Consider the following 20700-nt stretch of genomic DNA (forward strand, 5'->3'; position numbering starts at 1 on the left):
TGACAGGCCTAGATGCCTTGTGTGATTCTTATACTGTCTCCTGCATGAAGGGCGTGCACCATCTTCAAGCTTTAACTTCTCTCTTCAGTACTGACTGCTGTGTTTTAGCAAACCCCCTAAGATTCTTGTCAGCTACACTTCCCTGTAAACTGGCCATTCCTTCAGTGCTGGTGTCTTTTTGGTTTCTGTTTCTGTACACGTGTAGCTTTGCCAAATATGTATCTAGTCATACAAAATGTTATTACAACCATTTGCTGTGTAATACATTAGTAAAGAATTAACAATGAACTTTATAAGTAGCTGTTCACTATGGGAAAAAAGGTAGTTAAAAGTATCACACAAGATATTATTAAAATGGCATGATGGTGATCTTTACAGGAGGAAAAACAAACAAACAAACCCAAACCCTTAAAAGTAAGGCATGTTCTCCAAGTGCTTTAAAATGTATTTAGAGACCTATTACATGGTTAACATCAATATGGAACTTTGGATGTCTTCACTTATGATTATTCTAAAGTAGCATTGCTGTTTAGTCTTCGTGTGAAATTTTGGCAAATATGCTTTTCTCTACTAATCTTGGTGTTCAGTGATTTGTGTATTTGTCTTTCTAACTTCTAATAAACTCACTCCAACTCAGGTGTCTGTCTTTGTCTGCTTAATAGCACTTTGCTTTCTTCCACAACTCTTCCTCATAACCACATAGGGTATTTCTGAAGTAGGCAGTGGTCACTTCTAATCTCACTAAACTGTTTTGTTTTTTTTTTTTAAGAGTAAAATATTAAAAAATAAAATTATGCTCGTCTGAAAGCTTTGGATGAGCACAGCAGTGTAAAACATGAATGCAAGGTATAGAAAACACATTTTTGACGTGTCTTACATTTGCCTTGGTGAGAGTTAAAATGATGCACATGAATTTAGCCATCAATGTCTCTGATCAGTGATGTTAGGATTAATTGAACATGTTTGCAACTAATGGAGGTGTTTAGAAAAAAAAAAATAAAACAGTTTTTTCCTAGACTGGAATGCTTTTGCTTGGGGCTTGTATCCGTTGAACACAATGTGCTGATACGAGATGGTACCATGGTGACGGTGAAAGGTTTGACATATTGTGGTGGCTTTCTTCTAATTGTTATGAATCATCACTTGAGCATGTCTTCACATTTCAGGAATCTTTGATACGATTTGATGGGAGAAACCAATTTGGATTGGTAAAGTTGTAGCTCTGTAGTATTCTGTACTTGGGTAATTTTACCACGTCAGTATTCATAACAGTAAACATTTTGGAACCAGGTTTGGGGAGGGCTACGGACTCTTGCAGTTTCACATCTGTTCAATTTCTTTCAGGATGGCACTGGATCTTTAAAACGCAGTGGTTCCTTTAGCAAACTTCGAGCTTCCATTAGACGCAGCAGCGAGAAGCTGGTTAGAAAGCTGAAGGGAGGAAGTTCACGAGACAGTGAACCCAAGAATCCAGGGTAATTATCTCTTCTTAGCTGTGCTGGTGTGCCCTTGTTCTGTGCCCCTGCTGTAGCCTAGTGCAGTACCTAGGTCAGTATTTTCTTCTCTGCTTAGCTAACTGCATGTCACGTAGAATATCATAAAGAAAGATGAAATAGAAAATCTTTTCTTAGGCATATAATTGAAGTTCTTTTACATCTGAGGAATTATATTTGCTTTTGAGAGGTAACTCAGTTCTTAACTGTCTTTTTCCTTTTTGATGCTTTAACCACTTGAACAAAAAAGCCTCTTACAATTATTGGCAAGCCACTAAGTTCTCCTTTTCACACAGTGATAAAGTTAATAAAGGATGGTAAAGCTAGAATACAATAAGCAATCATTCCTGCACCTTAATATATTTATACATTGCTCTGTGCATAAGTGAATTACTGACTTGAGCCCTTCTCAGTTTGTATTTTTGGGAATACACATCTCAGAGAGCAGAAGAGAATGTTGGAAAAACTTGAACCTATTGGTGCATCCCATGAGCATTTTAACCAAAGTGAAGTCAGTGGCATTAAGACTTTTAAAATGTTCTTTGTCACAAGGATTTGGATTTGCGTATGTTTCTAGTAAACACGTAACAAGTATTCATGATTTTCTGGCTGCTGCAGATATGTTGAAATGTTAAAAATGTAGCACTCCTGTTCTCTTAATAAATAAATGCTTTCAGCTTTCCCTAGCTCTGGAAAACTGAAACTTCTTGAATAGATAATTCTAATGAATTAGAATAGAAAAATTGATAGAAAATTCTTTGACAAAGTGAATTTTAACTTTCTAAACCAGTTAAATTAGAGAGCTTGGATTCACTTCTGGTAGAGTGACTGCATCTGTGAGAAATAAAGCAGGTGATGATTTGTCCGAGACAGTGATCTGCAGGCAGATTCTCAGCGTGTTTTGTTAGTGCCTTCAATGAAGTTCTGCCTTACTGCTTTTATGTGGCTTTAAAACATTGCGTACAGCTGCTGTGTACACATATGCACACAAACAGACTGATTATTCATCAGCCTGTTTAATTCTCTTCCTGGCAGACCTGCTTGAACTTCAGCCTGATCTGATTTCCCAAATTTGTAGTTGACATTTTACTCTGAGCTGTCACAGACGTACTTTGAAGGCACTGAATCAAATTCCGAGGCCCAAACTCCCTTTGTATTTCCTGATGCATAATTGAGAACTGGCTCTGTGATGATTGGTTGGGAATAAACTGTGAAAAACACATAATTAGGAGGGAGAAGTATACAAATGTGAAATGAGTTAGGGGCAATGTGGAGAAGCAAGATGAAAAAGAATAAAAGGAATTTCCTTGATCTAAGTATTAGCATTTCTATACCTTGCTTGGCATTTCTTATTTTGACCTGAAGTTCAAACATCATAGTGCAGGCATATCCTCTATCAGTATGAATATAAATTCAGACATAATTTCCCATTTTTCTTTTTCTTTGTTGTTTCTTAAAGATAAAGTTTTATTCTTTCTTTGTTGTATTAGAGAGCTAACTGTTGGCAATTGAAGTGACTACCTCTTGATTGGTATAGAAAATTAGAGTTGAGCATAGCTGAAGACATTTGGTTTTGCAGCATCCTGAAAAAAATGTTCTTTTTTATTGTCTGCACTTCTGTAACATATTTGACCAGTGATCTACCCACTTTAATGCTAATTTTATACTTTAGGTTCTCTATCACCTTAGATAGAGATAATGATAGGAAATGAATTTGGAAAGATGGTGATACATTCCTTACTTTTTGTTTCTGACAAAATATTCTTGCTTTGAGATGTCAAAGAACAGTGTGTTCTCAAAACTTGTAATCAACGTGTTGCATGGGCAGACTTTTATGTAGGTATGCATGTTGAGTGTGTTGACAAATATTAGAATTTGTGTCCATGTAAGATACAGAACCTTTTAAATCTTAATTTGTACTTGCATATATTGTTAAAATTAGCTGAGGTGCCTGGCATTAAACACCAACATTGTAGGTCATTAAGTGTAGATGTACATCTTGATAATGTAAGAAGATATTTGAATTTTGTTCTCTGAAAAACCTTGAAGTTGAGTTAAATACACTTTTTCAGAGTTCAGTTAAAGGGGTATTAAGTTTTTGTAATGCCAACCATTTCGACTTCTCATTATACGTTAAATTTTTCAGTACTGACATTGCATACATAGAAGTCAATTTTGCCAAGTCAACCACTCTAGGTAAAAGATGTAGGTACCTCCCTCCTTATCAGCATTACCCCTGCATTTGCTACTAGTGTCTCTGAAGATTAGAATCATACGGTCTCTGAGGTTGGAAGAGACCTCCAAGGTCATCCAGTCCAACCATCCGCCTATCACTGATACTTCCCACTAAACCATGTCCCTCAACTTCAGTCTGAAGTTTATTTACACCTGCTGCTTGTACTGTGCTTCTGTAAACAGTAATTGGTACAGCTAGTCTGATTCTGAAAGAGAAATGCTCACAGAGTAATACGTGAGTATCACGCTGCAGAAGAAAGACTTTTCATCTTGCTGCTTGATACAGAAAGAAAATAAAGTGGAAAATGTACCAGAGAAATTACTATCAAAAAGCCTTCTGCTTTATTTCAAGAGAGAAAACAAAGAACAAATTTCTTAAGGACTGTTCATTGAAAGGTACAGCATCAGAAGCACAGTAGCAGTTTTTATCATATTTCAGAATTCAATTCTGCAGTAATTTAACCTTGTTTTTGTGGTGTTAGGTTTGATTTATTTTTTTCCCCCCACTTACAAGATTTAGGTCATAGAGCAAAACAGTGAAGATTTTGTAAGTTAAAAGAAAAGCTTTTGCTGCTGTTAAATGTTCAGCAGAAGGATAACTGCGTCCTTGCTAATCAGACAATCACATTTCTAACATGGAGAGAAAGCATTTGCCAACTGAAGTTCTAATGTATTTCTTAATTAAAGGTTAATTCTTTGTAAAGTGCTTGATTTCTAAAAACAAAACCAAAGTATCTCATGAGAGATTAAAAACAAAGTGGGCTTTTTGTTTTTATTGATATATTCTTCAGCAAGGGCCTAAAAATTGTACCAGTGGAACTGTTTCTTTCCCTGGCGAGCTTTCCATAAACCTTTGCCCTCTTTTTCATGAGGACTTTATGTGATGTTTGCGTTTTATTGATTAACTGGCTTTGACTTCCATTGATAACTCTGTTGTACATGTTTCCTTGAGGGAAGGAAAGGCGTCCACCATGCATGAGTCTTTGCTTTGTTGTTGCTAACACTCATGTCGAATATTTTAAACTGTGTGTGCTCTAGCTTTTGAAATGCTAGGAAAAAACCCAGTAGGTCTGTGTTGTGCAGCATCTGTTGCCTGTGTTCGTCAGTGTTTTGATTCATGATTCTGCTTAGCCTTTGCTTTATGAAAGCATTTAAACCACGTACTTCACTTCACTTTGACTGCTGGTAGTCTTCAGTAGAAGGACAATCTGGTTAAGTCTGATGTGAAGTGTATGGATAAACCTCTCCACGTGATTGGAAGGCCTGGGAAGCTTTGCCAGGCCCATAGTAAAGATGTAAGTAAAGAAATCAAGGCAAACCTGGGACATTCGGAGTAGCGCACATCCTCTTTGGGATAGAGGACATCACTTGAAGCTTGAGACTAACCTGGAATTTTGTTACACGCGCTCTAAAATACTTTTGTTAAATGCTGTACATGTTGAGAAATATGGATACAATCTACGTTTGGGTTGGAAAGGACCTTTACAATCATCTAGTTCCAACTCCCTGCTATAGGCACTAGACCAGGTTGCTCAAAACCCCATCCAGCCTGGCCTTGAACACCTCCAGGGATGGGGCATCCACAACCTCCCTGGGCAAATGATGAGTTGTCAGCTCAAATGGTAGTAGACACTGCTGTCAGTGCAGTGATATTTTGACTGCACGTAGCTTGTGTGTAGGTGATTCCATTTGTTGTTTTTTCCTCACCTGTTGCTTTCAGTACAGCATTGTAGGGCTGCTACTGCTGCTCAAAGCATTGTTAAAGCATGAGCCGAGGAAGCAGCAGCTGCATCTCATTTCCCTTCACTTTGAAATGCACAAAATAGAATATTTTAAAACATATTTTGAAATAATAGGTTCTGAACATCGATATCGACAAGGCAGAAAGTACTCAATGCATGTTTGGTTTAGCTTTCCAAGTTAAATGCTGCCTATGTGACAATCTATGAATTTCACCATTTTCTCCTGAACTATCAGAATGTTTTGCTTTTATAATAAGCTGTGTAAATATGAAAATGAGGATTAGGTAATTAAAAATTAGTGCTAAGTGAGTGTATTAATTTGATGTGCTTTAAGAAATTGAGATTTCATTTTGAATTGCCATTACATCCGCTGCCTAAAGTGTTTAAGCTCTGAGGGGCTTGTAATTGATTTCATATGTAATTTAGAACTGAATATAATATATTAATCGTATAATTATCTTAAAGGGTATTCCTCAGATCACTTTGGGGGCTTTGGTAAAACTCCCTTAACTGTGCATTGGTCGTTGTTATACTTGTGTTTTTAGTGCTGTTAGTGTTCAGCTGTTCTGATGGGTTTATCCTTGCATGTTCACTGTCCTGGTTGCAGCATGAAGCGTGCCAGTTCTCTGAATGTTCTTAACATGGGTGGCAAGGCTGCTGAAGATCACTTTCAAGTAAGAAGCCCTACAATATTCTTATCAAAATAGATGATATTAGTAGGGTTTGGGATAAAAAGATTACGTAAATAATGGAACAACAAACTCCTGGTGATTGGCAAGATCCTACTTGAGTAAGACATCGAAAGCACATGCTTAATGCATGATTCAGTAACACATCTTGTGAACTATATTTAAGGAAGTGCTCAAGCCTTGAGTAGAAAGCATTGGTTTTCATGATATCAAGCAGTCTCTGGGTTTGTCTAGCTATTACAATGGATATGAAAATTCTGCAATATTATGTACTTTAAACACTTAAAAAAGAAAAAACAACCCAAGAACTTGTAAAGCTTAGGTTCTAAGTGTTTTTTCTTCAGCATCTTTATTGAAAGGGCCCCACTGTCCTAACCTCCGTGCATTTGTAGATGTCCTTAAACGTGACCTCAGTTATTTCTGAGGGTGGAGAGGAGCAGTCTCTAGAAGTTTGTCCAATCTGTGTTATGCTTTGCTAAAACAAAAGCTTAACTCCATATGGTGTGCCCGATTGCTGCTTCCCATTTTCTGTTTTTCCCTTAATAAGCCATTGTTTCCTATATTGTCAACTAAGCTAGCAGTGTCCCACGTCCTAAACAGTGTTGTGCATTTTACTAACGCCGTAACTGTAACTAATTTTAGGGAAGTGGAATTGCTTCTGTACTAATGGAACTGCAGATGAGGATCTTCCTCGCTATTTATCTGAAAGTAGCAAGAAAGCCCAAACTGTGACTCTCATTTTGCTATGGAGTGGCATACAGATTTTGTTGTTACCTCCAATGAAAGTACTGCAGAGGTTTCTGTAGTGTGAAATGTGTGCGAGTCTCTGCACAGTGTGAACTTTAGCCAGGGAAATCCATCAGGATAAAGCATGAATCTCATAGCAACAGTGCTAAGGTTTCCAACTGTCGTGTCCTGAGTGCCACTAAGCTGAATTCTCAGTATTTAACTGATGCTACTTCTAAAAGAATTATTTGTCTACATACTGCAAGATACAAATGAGCTACTGACTTCCTGTGAGCTTTTCTAGTTCATCCACTGCAGACACTTGTGGTGCTTCCCACAGATGGGTATTCCTGCTTTGGGTAGGACCTGGGTTAGGATCTCAGAGGGTGTGCTGATCTCAGTAGATCTGTGCAGTAGCAGTAGTTGAAAGCTGGGGAAAAAGATTCTCATTAGAGTATGGAAGTCCCTCAACACAACGTTACAAGGTCAGTTCTCTCTAGTTCCTTATGTTTTTTTCTTGTTAGTGATTTTATTTGCTTCAACTATCTGGACACCTACATAATTTATTTTTTGTGTGTTTTTCCCCCCTTCACACAGGAACGAAATAATTGTCTGACAGACTCGAGAGCTCTGAGTGTCAGTCAAACTGATTTGGCGCATTGAGATTCTTGGAGAGAAGCTAGCTAATATTCCTTTGTGAATAAAGGAGCACTGAGATCTTCAAAGCTTTGGTTCCTCATCATTATGTATAGGAACACATAGTTCGTAGATTTTTCTTTCAGTTTTGCAACGGACTGCTGTTATTACTTCTCTAAATAGGGATAATTTAAAACGTGGCGTAGGTGGGTATTTTCTTCTGAAAGAAAACTATGTAGGTATATATTGCTCATTGCACCGCTCCCATTCATGTTACTTACATCAATTTCTTTAGGAGGTCTGAGTAAAACAGCAGCCAAACAACTGTAAAAACACAAACATATTTAAAGCATACCAAAAGGCAAAGATGTTTGAAAATGAGGGCAAAGTGAAATGTGTAGCAGTAAATACATGAAGTGCTGGAGAAAAGGATTAGTTGTGTGCATTACTGTATCCGTTTGAACTGAACATACTGTATTGGTGGGGCTGTCCATCGCTCCGCTGATTATTTTAATGTTAAAGACCTTAGCTAGCAAAACAGCACTTAAAGCATGGATTACTTAACCACTAGATTGAGCTAACATGTTTTGTAAGAGATGGCTGGGGTTACGTTGCATATAGCATGAATAGGAATTCCTTTGGCCGTAACTTAGATACCCACTGATAAAAGTCTTAGGGCACAATAATGGATGGAGATGGGACAGCTCAAGCTGATGAGGACAGATGGAAAATATTTTGGCCTTTGTCTCGTGTGGTGGAAGGATAACTGAAGTTCTGGACTGCGTCTGTCCCAGGGCAGCTGCTGTTGCTCCTGGGGAAACGCCTCAGGTTGACTTTCTCTCTTGTCCATTGGAATTCGGTCCCTATTCTCCGCGTGCTCCGAGTGCTCCGGCTTTTCCCTGTGCTGATCCCAGATGCTGCCTTTCTTCACAATAGCTGATGCCAGCAGAAGTGTGCAGCTGCAGGCCAGGCTGCTGCGCTGGGAGCAGCTGCTGAGTAAAGGACCGCTCCAACCTCGAGGGCCCAGGGGAAGCACGGGATGGCCGTCGGTGGCGAGCAGCTTGTTTGGCCACGCAGCCGTGTTACATCTACTTACAGTCACATGTATGCTGTTTGTACAAAGGACTGCTGCTGGAACCAAGTATGTAAGTGTTAAGTATTCCATAGACACCAGTGTTTTCTTTTGCTTTTCTGTAAAGCTTGTGATTTTGTTCATATTTTGTAAAAAAAAAAAAAAAAATTTATTTGTGTGAAGTTGGTTGAAAAGTTTTTGTTTTTTGTTTTTTTGTTTTTTTTTTTTTAAAGAAAAGTAAAAATGTATTCATAGTTATAGTCATGAGTTAGAAAATGCGGAACAAACTTAGGGAAAGCTGGAATACCCATTCAGGATCAGCACTGACTGAAGGAGCTGAGAGACAAGTTTTAGTGCAGAGTCTTTAGAGTTAGGACTTGTTAGAAGTATTCCTCTGCTTTGGCATCTGGTTCTGAGCTGTGTTACAGTAACTGATGTGTACTGCTGCGTATGTAATGCACTCTCCTATGTTTACCAGGAGGTACCGTGTCAGCATCTCTCTAAAGAAAGCTGCACGTGGTGCACCTGCTGCAAGGACAGTTTAGAGATGGTGAGATACGATGCTGCTAATATGTAGAAGTTAGCACAGAGTAGTGCAATTCATTAATGAACTTGAGCAAGAACAAGTTGTTGCTCGGTTATCTTAACAATATATACTCATATAATGTAGACTCTTGAGTTTTAATCTTTTATTAAAGAGCATTTTATATTAAAATATATATATATATCTAATATATACTTATTTTTCCCTAAAGCAGAATGTGCTCTGTGCACCCACCAGTACGTTTAGGTCTCTGCAGAGAGACAGGCTGAGCGCTGTGCACAGAGCCCTCAGCTGAGGTAGCCGTGCTCTGTGCCAGCTCCACTGCAGTGCTGCCGGCCCGTGGGCAGCTCCTGTGGTAAAGCTCTGACTGCAAACACCCCGGAGAGCCCCTCTGTTCCACAGCAGTACTGTGCTACTGCCAGAGGAGTGGCTCAGTGGGCCTTCCAACAGTGCTTCACTCTGAGGCGTTTCTAGAAGCCTAACTTACTTAAAAATAATTTAAAAAAAAAAAAGAAAAAGCTATTTGGATACAGAACTGAGTTTGGCAATAAGGAGCTATTTGAAAGAAATGGGATATTTTCAAACAGTTTTGTCTTCAACATTGAAAGAAAATTCTTCACAGACTCAAAAGTTCAAATGAAAACACAGAACCGTGTTAGTGATCAAATGTACATGAAGCTCCCAAAATGACCACAGTGTGAGAGCTTTCTCACTGAGGGTTGCACATAGCTCTTACTGTTGCTAGTTTTCCCAGTACTGTGCTTTTACATGTTTGAAACTCTTACGTTTTGAAGTGTGTTGGAAGATAAGTCTGAATTGTTTGAGCTGCCGCGTACTCAACAATTCTTACGTTTAAATAGTTTTCTAGAAAAGAAACTCACATTTCCTAAATCCGAAAGGATGATGGCCAAGCACTTAGAAAAGGTCTTACAGCTATGATCCAGTGTGCTATTTGAAGTGCAAGAGAAACTTTTACCATGCAGAAACAAACTTAGATTCAGCTTGAAGTCCTTGTGCTCCCATCAGGAATCGGCTACTGCCACGGCCTGGCTCGCACACACTGCAGCTTCAGGTGGGCTTTTTAGTTTGCTTTTACATAGGATTTTCTTTATGAATTCCCTGTTCTGGTTGTAGCTAGCAGTCTGCTAAAGTACAAGACTGAAAAACCCAACTGTTTAATTTTCTTGGACATCTTCAGTACCAAATTTTAAATCAACAGGTCTGAAGCCGAAAGCTGAAGAAGGCCTTTGGAATGGACAGGCACCTTGGCAGGAGAACTGCAGCCTTGGTAGTGCTGCTGGTTTTAATCTGGCACGTGTTTCCTTGCTCAGAATCATAAAGCTGAACCTTATTGTTAAGGTTACAAGGAGTTGAGGTTATGCCCGTGCCTCTCCTGTTTGCAGCGGCTCACTGAGGCTGGTGAGCTGCATGTAGAACAGTCGTACGCAAACGATGGACAGAAAGCTGCCTGTTGCCTTTCTCTGGTTGTGCAGAAGTCTTCAGCAACACTGGCAACCTTTATTCTTGAGTTTGTTAGTTCTTAGTGTAAAATGCAACCATTGCACGATCAGAGGAGTAACTGGGCTGCTCTGATGGCTGTGCTTGTAGTGCTGCAAGGACGGAGCACAGCGGTTAAGCAATGGAAAAGCAATGGGATGCATCTGAGTTTGTATCCTTTCTTAAAACAAAAGTTCCCAAACTTTCCAGAACTGTAGTAAATTAGAATTGGTTTTAAGCTTGAGAAATATTTATCCACTAATTCTGAAAAGTGTGGTTCTGTTACAAGTATGTAGTAAAAGATGTGCAGTGCTTCATCAAAAGCGTGTTTACTGTGAGAGGAGCTCCAGTGTTAGTGATGTATTGTCTGACAGCTGCTAAGAGCAGGGCAGTTTGGGTTGTCAGCCTCTACTGAGAGAACAAACGTTAAAAGATGTGATGCTGTGATGTTTTGCTTCCTTATAGCAACTTTACATTGTCGCAGACATAGAAGTGTTTGTATCAGTGTTGGGGTTTTCCTATGTGGTTTGGAGGTAATTTTGAACATTTACATGTGATGTTTTTCAAACCATTCTGATAGTCTCAGTACACTGATTAGTCCAGGTCAGTAGTGAAGAAAAAATATTTGTTAATGTTGATTTGTCATTTTGAGAAAAATAGTTTTGGTTTTATATATATATTTTTTTGATGTGTGGATTTCGTATCTGATTACAACCTTAAAGCTTTCCAAGATTGGCTTTAAGATGCTCATTTTGCTCTGCGTGTCTCATTACTGTTTGTTACAGCAATGGAAGAATCCAGTTTGGAGGTCCCATTTGTCTCACCCTGGAACAAATGGCATTTATTGCAAATAGCATTCACTGTCATTTCATCAAGAAACCTGTAATGAGATCATTTTGTGTTTCACTACATCTGCTTTCTAAATATATCCTCCATGTCTCTTTTTTATCTTTACAAATCAACCTGCTTTTACTTCTCAAGAGCAGTCTGTTCCCAGAACTTGGTATGTTCCTTCTGAAAAAGGTCCCTTGAAACACATCACAGAGCTGAAGACTAATTTGAAACTGTTTAAAAGTTTTTCAAAGTGTAGAAAATATTTAAAATGCTCTCACAGGGTAAAAATGAACATACTCAACACATTCTAGAATGTAAATCTGTGTAAAAATTAGTTCCATTTTTCCTGTATAGAAACAAATTTTGGTTGTGAAATCCAAAGATGAATAAAGCTGTATAAAAGGGAAGGTTCCTAAACTGTATTTATTAATGCTTGTGTGTTTCAGCAGTGTTAGCATCAGACTAACTGGGGCAGAGCTTTCCCGCATCAATGAGGATGTCCAATCTCCATACCCCCAAAGCCGTTCTCATGTGCAGCATGTTGGACCACAGACTGGTGGTGAGTGTGACTGACAGAAGGGGCAGAAACTGCAGCTATTACTGCAGAGCCTTAAGACAGACAGTAGCCTGTATGTCAGTGGCTGGCTCTGAATGCACTGCCCAGAGAACGAGGCTCGGGGGTGGGGGTTGATTGCTCTTAATCAGCTGCACCCACCTGTGGCTTTAAAAACATGTTGTGTGTGTGTGTGTGTGTGTGTGTGTATATATATCTATAATTACAATTCACCAACTATTACAATAGGATGAGCAAAGTACCAGACAAATTTACTAGGAGCTGGGCCAGCAAATGGGAGAATAATTCTACTGGTAGCTATGCTGCACGAAACGTCAGGATTTGAAGACTGAGGTACTCGTGGCTATAAGCTATTGCAATCTGATGTTTGAGAACACAAAGATGTAAAAGCTTCATCGTTGGGTTTTATTTTAAAAAACAATTTATAAAATTACTGTGGTCATTTACAAATTACAGATTGGGCAACCTGGGGGGAGGGGGAGAGGGGGTGAGATGGGAGAGGGAAATGCGTGAAAGGTTAACAATATACAATGATACAAGTGAGCATCACCCACTGCACAAACACAGTAAGTTTTAAGGCCTTTGGAAAGTGTGGACAAATAACATCATCTGGCTGGCACCCAGAGTAGTTAGTCTTGAGGCCAGCAGAAAAAGATGTAATAAATAGCACAAAGATGGAAAGAAAAACATGGAAAGCTCTGATAAAAGTCTCTGAGGAGAGCAGGGGCTGTGTGGATGAACAGAGCTGAAGGTGCTGCTCTGCCTTGCAGTAAGGATTATTCTCCAAAACATTTATCTCACAAGGAGAGACTGGTGAACTTTTATCCAGTTACAAAAAGAGCATCTTTGCACAATGTAAAAAAAAAAAGCTTAATGTTGTCATATCACCTTTTATGCATTTCAGCATCCCTTTCTCTGCTCTAGGAAGAATTTCATTTTGCTAATGCTTCCTGAAGCAAAGCAGGTTCAATGCACTTTCAGAACAGGCTACTGCAGAAAGAACTTACTTCATTCCTTTCACACCTTCCAATCTCACTGTATAGCAGCAGAAGGATGGAGGTAGATGAGGAGCAAACACTACTCTTAAAGTCCTCACGCTTGCAGGGTGGTGTGACGCAGCTCCAGGTGTTGGTTCAGGTTGTGGCACTCTGCTGACCATCAGTCTCATCAGCAGCTGATTTGCCCAGGTTATTCCTAGTGCTGGAAAGACTCTGCTGTTAGCAGTACTGTAAAGAAAGCAGTACAAATTTCTGCATGTATCAATTTCATATGGAATATCTTGGCTTCTGTTGGAACAAAATTGCATTAGAATTGCTCTGCTGAAACACAAATGATGTAGCTCCCAGTTTATCTAATGTATCAAACTTAGCAGGATTCAAACAATAAATATATGTGCTTGAACCTCATTAGCAGCTTGATGTCAAAAGGTATTTGGACCATTTTCCTTAAGCAACAAAAACAATCCATAAGGCTTGGCTGCTGTTTTTCTAAGCAGACAGAAAATGCGTGCAGTTCTACCAAAGAGGAGAGACACAAAAACCCTCTTGTGCAGTGACTACAGCAGTGCAGAGAATTTGCTGCTGAGGCATTACTACAGAACCACACGTGGTGGTTTCCTCTACTGCACAGCACAACAGCTGTTACTGCCACCAACAAATTCAGTACTGCTGCATAAATGCACCACTGCTGTTAGTATGCAGTAGTTTGTGCTGGAGCTGCAGGAAGGCACAGTGGTTAAATGCTGCCCTGTGCAGCTCTGTGACATTTCTGTGGTGGGTGACTCACCTGTAGCCACACTGCACAGCTTCTGACTCGCTCACAGCATCGGTCACCTGAAGCAGAACAACAACATTTGTAGCTGAGCTGCTCTGATGCATCTGATTTCACTGAACAGAAAGGCGGGGAGCAAAGCCAACAAAATTCAGATTATTGGATCGTGTATTAAACCAAGTTAGAAAAACCTATATTCTTTCAAAGCAAACTAAAAGCAACTTCTGCTAGCTATAGTGTATGTGAATTTAATTTCTACCAGACAGTGAATTAGTTTAAAACAACAACCCAAAGGCCATCTGTACCATATTACTTCCTCCATTTGTCAGGCTCCTCAAGGACGCTCAGAGTTAGCCTTGGTTCAGAAAACTACACATCTCCATTCCAACTCTCAGACTGCGCACCCATCAAAACACAGCCTTGAAGGACATTCGTTTCGATGCCATACCTGATTAATGCACATTATTGGAGTCCTGAATCTGGTGCTTAAGCCATGGAGCTGTGCTCCAAACATCTGCAAGTAGCGAGCCTTCAGAACAGAATCCGAAGCTCCAAATTCACATCGAAACAAAGCAGCAATGGAATCGATGACCACCAAGCGCACCACGCCTCTCGTGAGCAGCAGGGAGAGCCTCTTCGTAATGCAGTTGTGGAAGGTGTCCTGTCCCCACAGTGCAAACAGACAGCATTAGAACAGTTCATGTTTGTAAAATCGAGCTGGTAATCATCACAGAAATGCAAGCTGGTGGCGTTTCTACTCATAAAACGAGTTTGCAGATTTGAAGTCCCACTATTTTTAGCAGGTATGTTACAATTTTACATTAAAATACTGGGGACAAGCTGTGCATGTGCAACCGACTGCAGTTATCTGCAGCTGTTTTAAAGTATGTACAGGCATCTTAAAATCTCAAGAATGCAGTAATACAAATCCTGAACAATTCCTGTTTTGCGGGATGGTCTCACTGCAATACTGAGAACTCAAGACCAGCATTAAACATCCCAAACAGAAGTGACTGAACTGCTGTTTCAGTAACTGAATACTGTGAAACCACCAACATGGCAGTTGTAGGGAGTTTAACACAAATGCTTTGCAGCATGCGACTTCTTTCATACAAGTATTGGATAAAAGGGTCTTGCAGCCCAGGGGTCTACAGCAGCTGAATATAAAGGAGAGCAAACACACGGTGACAGTCTCAGCTTCTGGCCAACTTGTTTCAATATGGCCAAAAAGGTGATCAAGTGAGTCTCAGTTCTTCTGTTTGCTGCCACTTCAGCTCTTCACAGCTTTTACAACTGAAATGTGATTTTGAGTCTGATCTGCAGTAAGATCCATTCTATTACACTAATTGTTGTTTTTTGGTTGCTTTTTTTTTCCCCCCTCAAAATCACAGACATTATAACATCAAAGACATTTGACTTTTTTAAACGAGGGGTAAAAAGCCCCCTATGTATCCTGATACACACATATGTACACAAACAGAATCAATGCACTGCAATATGTGAACTGTAATCATCTACCATGCAGCTGCTTCACTTTCCAGTGAGCAATGCTTTACCTTTTCTCCAACAACTGGAACGTTAACTAACAAGTGCTACTTTTGAGCCTCACAGAAAACAAAACTTTTAGTATTCCATCAGTAAACAGTGTACTCACAGCCACTGAAGGATGACAACCTGGATGGCAAGGAGGCAGCACTTTTTCCTTCTAAAATACTATGAGTCTACTGGAGAGGCATGGCAAGACAGCTGCACTGCAGTTATGCTGTGCATTACTTATTCTAGGCACTGGTTTTTGCATTCTACCTGTCACATTTTCAATTTACTAACTCTAGTGTTGTACTGCAAGTTACTCTGCACACACACAGCACGTTCTGCATGTTGATTGGTATTCTGTCTCCAAATTCAGTGAAGGAGCCACAATAAAACTGTGTCTGGATTTTGGCTGAGATTTTCTTCATAGAGGCTCCTACAGAGCTGTGTTTTGGATCTGTGATTAAAATAGCTGGGGATAACAGGCAGCTGCTTTGGTCTCCTGCAACAACCTCCTCCTCTGGTTACAGGATTACAGCATTGCAATCGGGTGTTTGTAAGCTGTGCTGCCACTTACCAGATCTGCTGCGTGCTCAACAAAGATACTGTTCCCAAACCTGATCTTCTGTATGATTTCAGGTGGCACATCTGCACGCAGCTTATGCTGCTGAGCTATCAGCTGTTGCAAACGCTTGCTTGGGAATGCATCTTCTGTACAAATGTAGACAGCTCCTGCAATCGAGAAAGCACCGCCTGTTACTGCAGCATGACTTTTCCACAGACAGGTTTCCTAACGGTACAAAAACAAAATAAGGAATCACGCACTCACAAGCCAGGCACACCTAACTGGAAATTCATTTTACTTTTTTGGCACCCATACTGAATTGATGATGAACATCTCCACCACCACTGTGACTCTCTCGTAGCTGCCAGGAGCTTTTTGTCACCTGCTGAGAGTTTTATGCTGTGCTCCCCAGCAATCCACTAGGTGCCACTCTTCCTGCATGGCTGCTGAACACCTGCCTGCCTGGCTGGGACGATGACAAGCACTGTAATGTAACCCACGGAGAGCGATAACCCTTCTTTAAAACGGCACATTAGATGCCAAAAGATTATAGTTAATCAATTACATGTGTGATGTATGATGTTCAATCACATCACACAATCAGTGTCCATACGGTTTTACTGTGGGTCCTGTTAACGAGTGTGCGTTATTGCTGAGAAAATTAACTGCACACATCAAAGATGTTGGAGAAAAAAATAAATATGTGCAATATTTTCTTAATAAAAAGCCTAATTTTCTTTGGCACTAAACTTCCTAGCTCAGTTCTCCTCAATCCCTCCATAAATTCTTGTAGAAATCACTGCAGTTCATGTACTCCCAGTCAGATTTTCAGTTTCTAAAACATCAGCAAGCCAAGAGAAACCTCTGTAACAAATTTGATGTTACGTGTGTTCAGCATCAGTATTTGCTCCAATGGGCTAATTATGGCTTGCAACATTGAATTTCAAACTAATGGAAGCCACGCTAACTTGTGCTGAGATATCCTTAGGCTAAAGGAGCCCTTGGAGCAAAGCATTCCAGACTTCCCAACTACCATTCTTATTATTCACAGCTGATCACTTTTAGCACAGCACTTCCTAATTCAGACAGACAGCCATTTCTTTACCACAGACAGTGACTTACAGAGAGAGCATCTGCTTTTTAAAAATCACTCTGACAAAACGATGTCTGACCAAAACGGCAGAAGCGCGTATGGAACAAAGGAGTGCCACTGAATTGCTCCATGCAGTGCCTGCTGACATTCATTGACCCTTGCTGAACATTTACAGAGAGCAAACAGTGGCTGTGAGCACAGCGAGGCAGTGGGTGCTGCGTTTCAGCAGTGGTCACAGTGGGATCACCACCACTGGTGCTGTCATGAGTGCAGCGCACGGCTCTTGTTCATTGCTGGTGAAAATGCACGGCTGAACGCGGTGACTGTGTTGAAAAACAGCGTTTTGTAGCTCAGAATCTGTCCCATCAAACAGTGTTACTTTGCTCCTTGTGGCTGCTGTAAGTTCCACAGATACAAATAGGAGGCATTACTTCTGGAGCGAGCTACACAGCCCAAGAGAATTCCTCTTCACTCAGCGCGGCCCAGGCAAACCAAAATAACTAAAACTACTCAACTCAGTATCAAAGGCTGATGCTTTACCATGCCTCCAAAGCACTGAATACTATTCACATATCTGAAAGGATAGATGAATTGCCATAACCTGGATAAAAAGAGGAGATCGGTACACAAACAGAAAATCCCTCGGCACCCTCCTGTTTACAGCTCACTAGGAAAGCCTCATCACCACCAGCAACACAAGTATTTTTCACTTCTCAGAGGGAAGGTGGGAGGTAAGAAATCAGTCATCCTCAGTGATCCTACAGACATCTTTCCTTACAGTCCCACAGCTGGGATGTATTTTTGTTCAGTTTCAACCCCAAACCCTCAAGAATTGCAAGAGCTTGTCACACAAAGTAAGAATTTCCAGTCCCGTGAACCCAACCTGCACCAAACCAGCCTGGTTAACGAGAAGCAGTAGCAAACAATTTTTTCTAATTTGGAATTCTAACATGGAAATGCATGTCACATTACATTCACGTATTACTCATGAATATGGGCATGGAAAATAAATTCATAATATGCAACAGACCATAACCGACATTGTTAGAATGGCAGAAGGATAACCTTGAGGCAAAGGATGTCCTCATTTCTTGGTTTATTGCCAGCCTTCTAGAACTGAGAATTGTAAACAGGATTAGCATGAAGTCAAGCGAAGAAGATACATTTCTTTACACAGTATAGATTTATTGTGTAATTCAACATTTCCATCTACGGAGGACGGAGGCCATGGAGCACTTCCATCAGCCTTCTGCACCTTGCCCACCTCTAAAACGTAGCTGTTCTCAACAAGCAATACCAAACTTGTCTGTTGTATTGGAAAAAAAAACTGGAAGAACCACAAAGCCTGAAGCTGGCAATTCACACTTTGCTGCTACTGTTTAGCATCTAAAAGCCTGACAAGAGCTCTTACCTTTCACCAAAGCATAACCTTGGAAAATTGGACAAAAACCTGGACTCCCAAAGTAGTAATTAATTTCTGACCACACTGACACAGAGACCAAAAGGTTCCAATTTAACTGAAGTGCCCACATTACAGCACCCCAAATCCCACCGCAGAGCGGTGCACAGTGCACTTCAACACAGGAAGGAACTGCACAGAATATATCTGCTTCTGTTCTGATTAATGACACAACTTAAACTGAAGTAGGGTCAGCTAAAATGTAGTTTCTGCCCATTAAATTAAACCCAGTGCAACATGGAAGGAAGAGTAAGACTGCTGCCAAGTCACACTGATGGCATCAGGAGTAAATCCTTCCATGTGAGGGCACTGAGGCCCTGGCACTGCTGCCCAGGGAGCAGTGGATATCCCATCTCTGAGGGTGCCCAAGGCCAGCTGGAGCCCTGGGCAACCTGAGCTGGTGGGGGGCAGCCCTGTCTGTGGCCTGGGGTGAAATCATGTGGTCTTTCTGGCTCCTTTCAATTTGAACCATTCTGTGATTCTTTAACATTCTTACAGACAGTAGATTCCTCCAAATGGCAAATCAATCAATATTTACATGTCAATACTTACCCGACTCTAATCCACCATATCTGTAAGGATACTGCACACAAAGACACAGCTGCAAACCAATCTGAGTCTTCCCAGCAGAACTTTCCCCAGCAAGTTCTGTGATTCCCACTAAAGGAATGCCACCTTTCAACAAGTCATCCAGCACCGAACATCCCAGGCTTAGCTTCCGGCACTGGGAGGAGAAACAATCCTCCTCTTGGTAGAGCTGAAGTGCTGTGTGGTTTTTCAAAGGATTAAAAAAAATAGACAGAAAGAAGGAAAAATTCACTTAGTATCCTTCTAACGCACAGTGACACAGTACAGATGTTGACGTTGTAGATTTGTACCTACAAGGGATGCCTCCTTTGTCAATGGGAGAATTCCCCAGTTCAGCCCAGGCTACCTCACAGAACATACTGATTGAATGCCTGTTTAAAACCCAAGAAATTACCCTGAGCTGAAAAAACCTTCTCCTTTCTTCGCCTCTAAGGAGTCTCTGTGGGGAGCTACACTCCAGGAAGATCTTGCTGACTGTGAAACAGCACTGCTGGCATCTGGCCAAGGCCTAAAGCTATTTGCAGCCCACAAGGAAATAGATTCTGATAGCAGAGCAGCCACGAAGCATTTTTGCAGAGAGTGCTATCAGATCCAGCTTCATTTGGAATTAAGTGATCAGTTCACATAGTTTATAATATACCACGCAAACTTCTCAACCAGCTTCGGCCCAAAAGGAAATTATTGAAAGAAGGAGGGAAAGAAAAAAAATCTTGTGTTCCTCCAATCAAGTTTTCCAGACTGGAAAATTATTCTGTTGTTTTAAGCTGGCTTGATCCCAAAGAATGGCTTTGATAAAACTTCATCTACTTTCAAGGTCCCACAGGTGTGCCCTTAAGGTAATTAAGTAACTAACTACAGCATAACTCAACTTTTCACTTTCAGAACCACACCACTGTGTCAGTGAGGAACCAAGCTCATATCTGCTCACCATCACAGTATTTCCAGGTTTACGTAGAACGTTTTTTTTTATACACTGACTTTATTACCTGTAAGCATACAGTTTTTCCTCAGAGTGTGAGAGACCGTTTTCAGCAAACATTCCACATCTGCACTGGACAGTTTCATCAACCTTTGCAAGTCTGCTCCAGAAAGATTTAACACCTCTTTTATTGATTTTATGTCAGCTGAAACGGAGAGAAGCTTTATAAATACTTCCCACTGAATTGCAGTCATGCACAAAAGCTTTCTGACTTTGCACTGCTCATTTCCTTGAAGTTTACCTACAGTACATTCTGTGCAGCTAACCTTTACTTCGAATGGATCAAAATAATGCCACGGCATTTGGAAAATGACCACTGGCACGTGGCGAAAAGCCGTTGCTTCTAATTGTTCAGAACACTTGCTTAGGAAATATTAAATGACCGTTCCAAACGTTAGCACAGCCCTGCGTGCCGACAGCCAGAGCACGCAGTCCCACGCAGGCAGGCACTACATGACGGCAGCTCACGTCCCCAGGCCCTTACCTTTCTTAAGGGCAGCAATCACCTTCGGGTTCAGGTCAAACTGGTCCCAGTCCATGTCCTGATACGGCACTGGGGCGAACAGAGCATGAGGCAATTGTTACTTGTTAAGCCAGGTATGCACGCGAGGAAACGTAAGCACGATTGACTGCGAACACTCTGTGGGAACATCGCGGATCCCACACTGCAGCAC

General features: G+C 40.7%; 2 protein-coding genes across 9 annotated transcripts in view; one reads left to right on the top strand and one right to left on the bottom strand.

Annotated features, from left to right (window-relative positions):
- KLC1 (kinesin light chain 1) overlaps positions 1-7548 on the top strand; it is a gene marked incomplete at both ends in the record, with an annotated part of 57575 nt that extends 50027 nt beyond the window's left edge. For 5 of the 8 annotated variants that reach the window (XM_079536988.1, XM_079536981.1, XM_079536982.1 and 2 more), the window contains 3 exons: positions 1345-1475; positions 6078-6144; positions 7483-7548. In XM_079536988.1, coding sequence (XP_079393114.1) covers positions 1345-1475; positions 6078-6144; positions 7483-7548 — 264 coding nt within the window. Of the gene's footprint in view, positions 1-1344; positions 1480-6077; positions 6145-7482 lie in introns of those variants that run through there. The other 3 variants (XM_079536985.1, XM_079536986.1, XM_079536987.1) reach the window with 2 other exon arrangements.
- A 5497-nt stretch (positions 7549-13045) lies between these two features.
- XRCC3 (X-ray repair cross complementing 3) lies at positions 13046-20565 on the bottom strand (the record flags this gene model as incomplete). Its single annotated transcript, XM_079536991.1, has 7 exons — positions 13046-13268; positions 13828-13874; positions 14261-14473; positions 15920-16074; positions 19012-19224; positions 20034-20171; positions 20511-20565. 7 exons carry the CDS (start codon positions 20563-20565, stop codon positions 13046-13048), a joined length of 1044 nt encoding a protein of 347 aa, XP_079393117.1.
- Between the last annotated feature and the right edge of the window lie 135 nt (positions 20566-20700).

This window comes from Tetrao urogallus (genome assembly GCF_951394365.1).
Source record: "Tetrao urogallus genome assembly, chromosome: 6".
In the NCBI taxonomy this organism is placed as follows: domain Eukaryota; kingdom Metazoa; phylum Chordata; class Aves; order Galliformes; family Phasianidae; genus Tetrao; species Tetrao urogallus.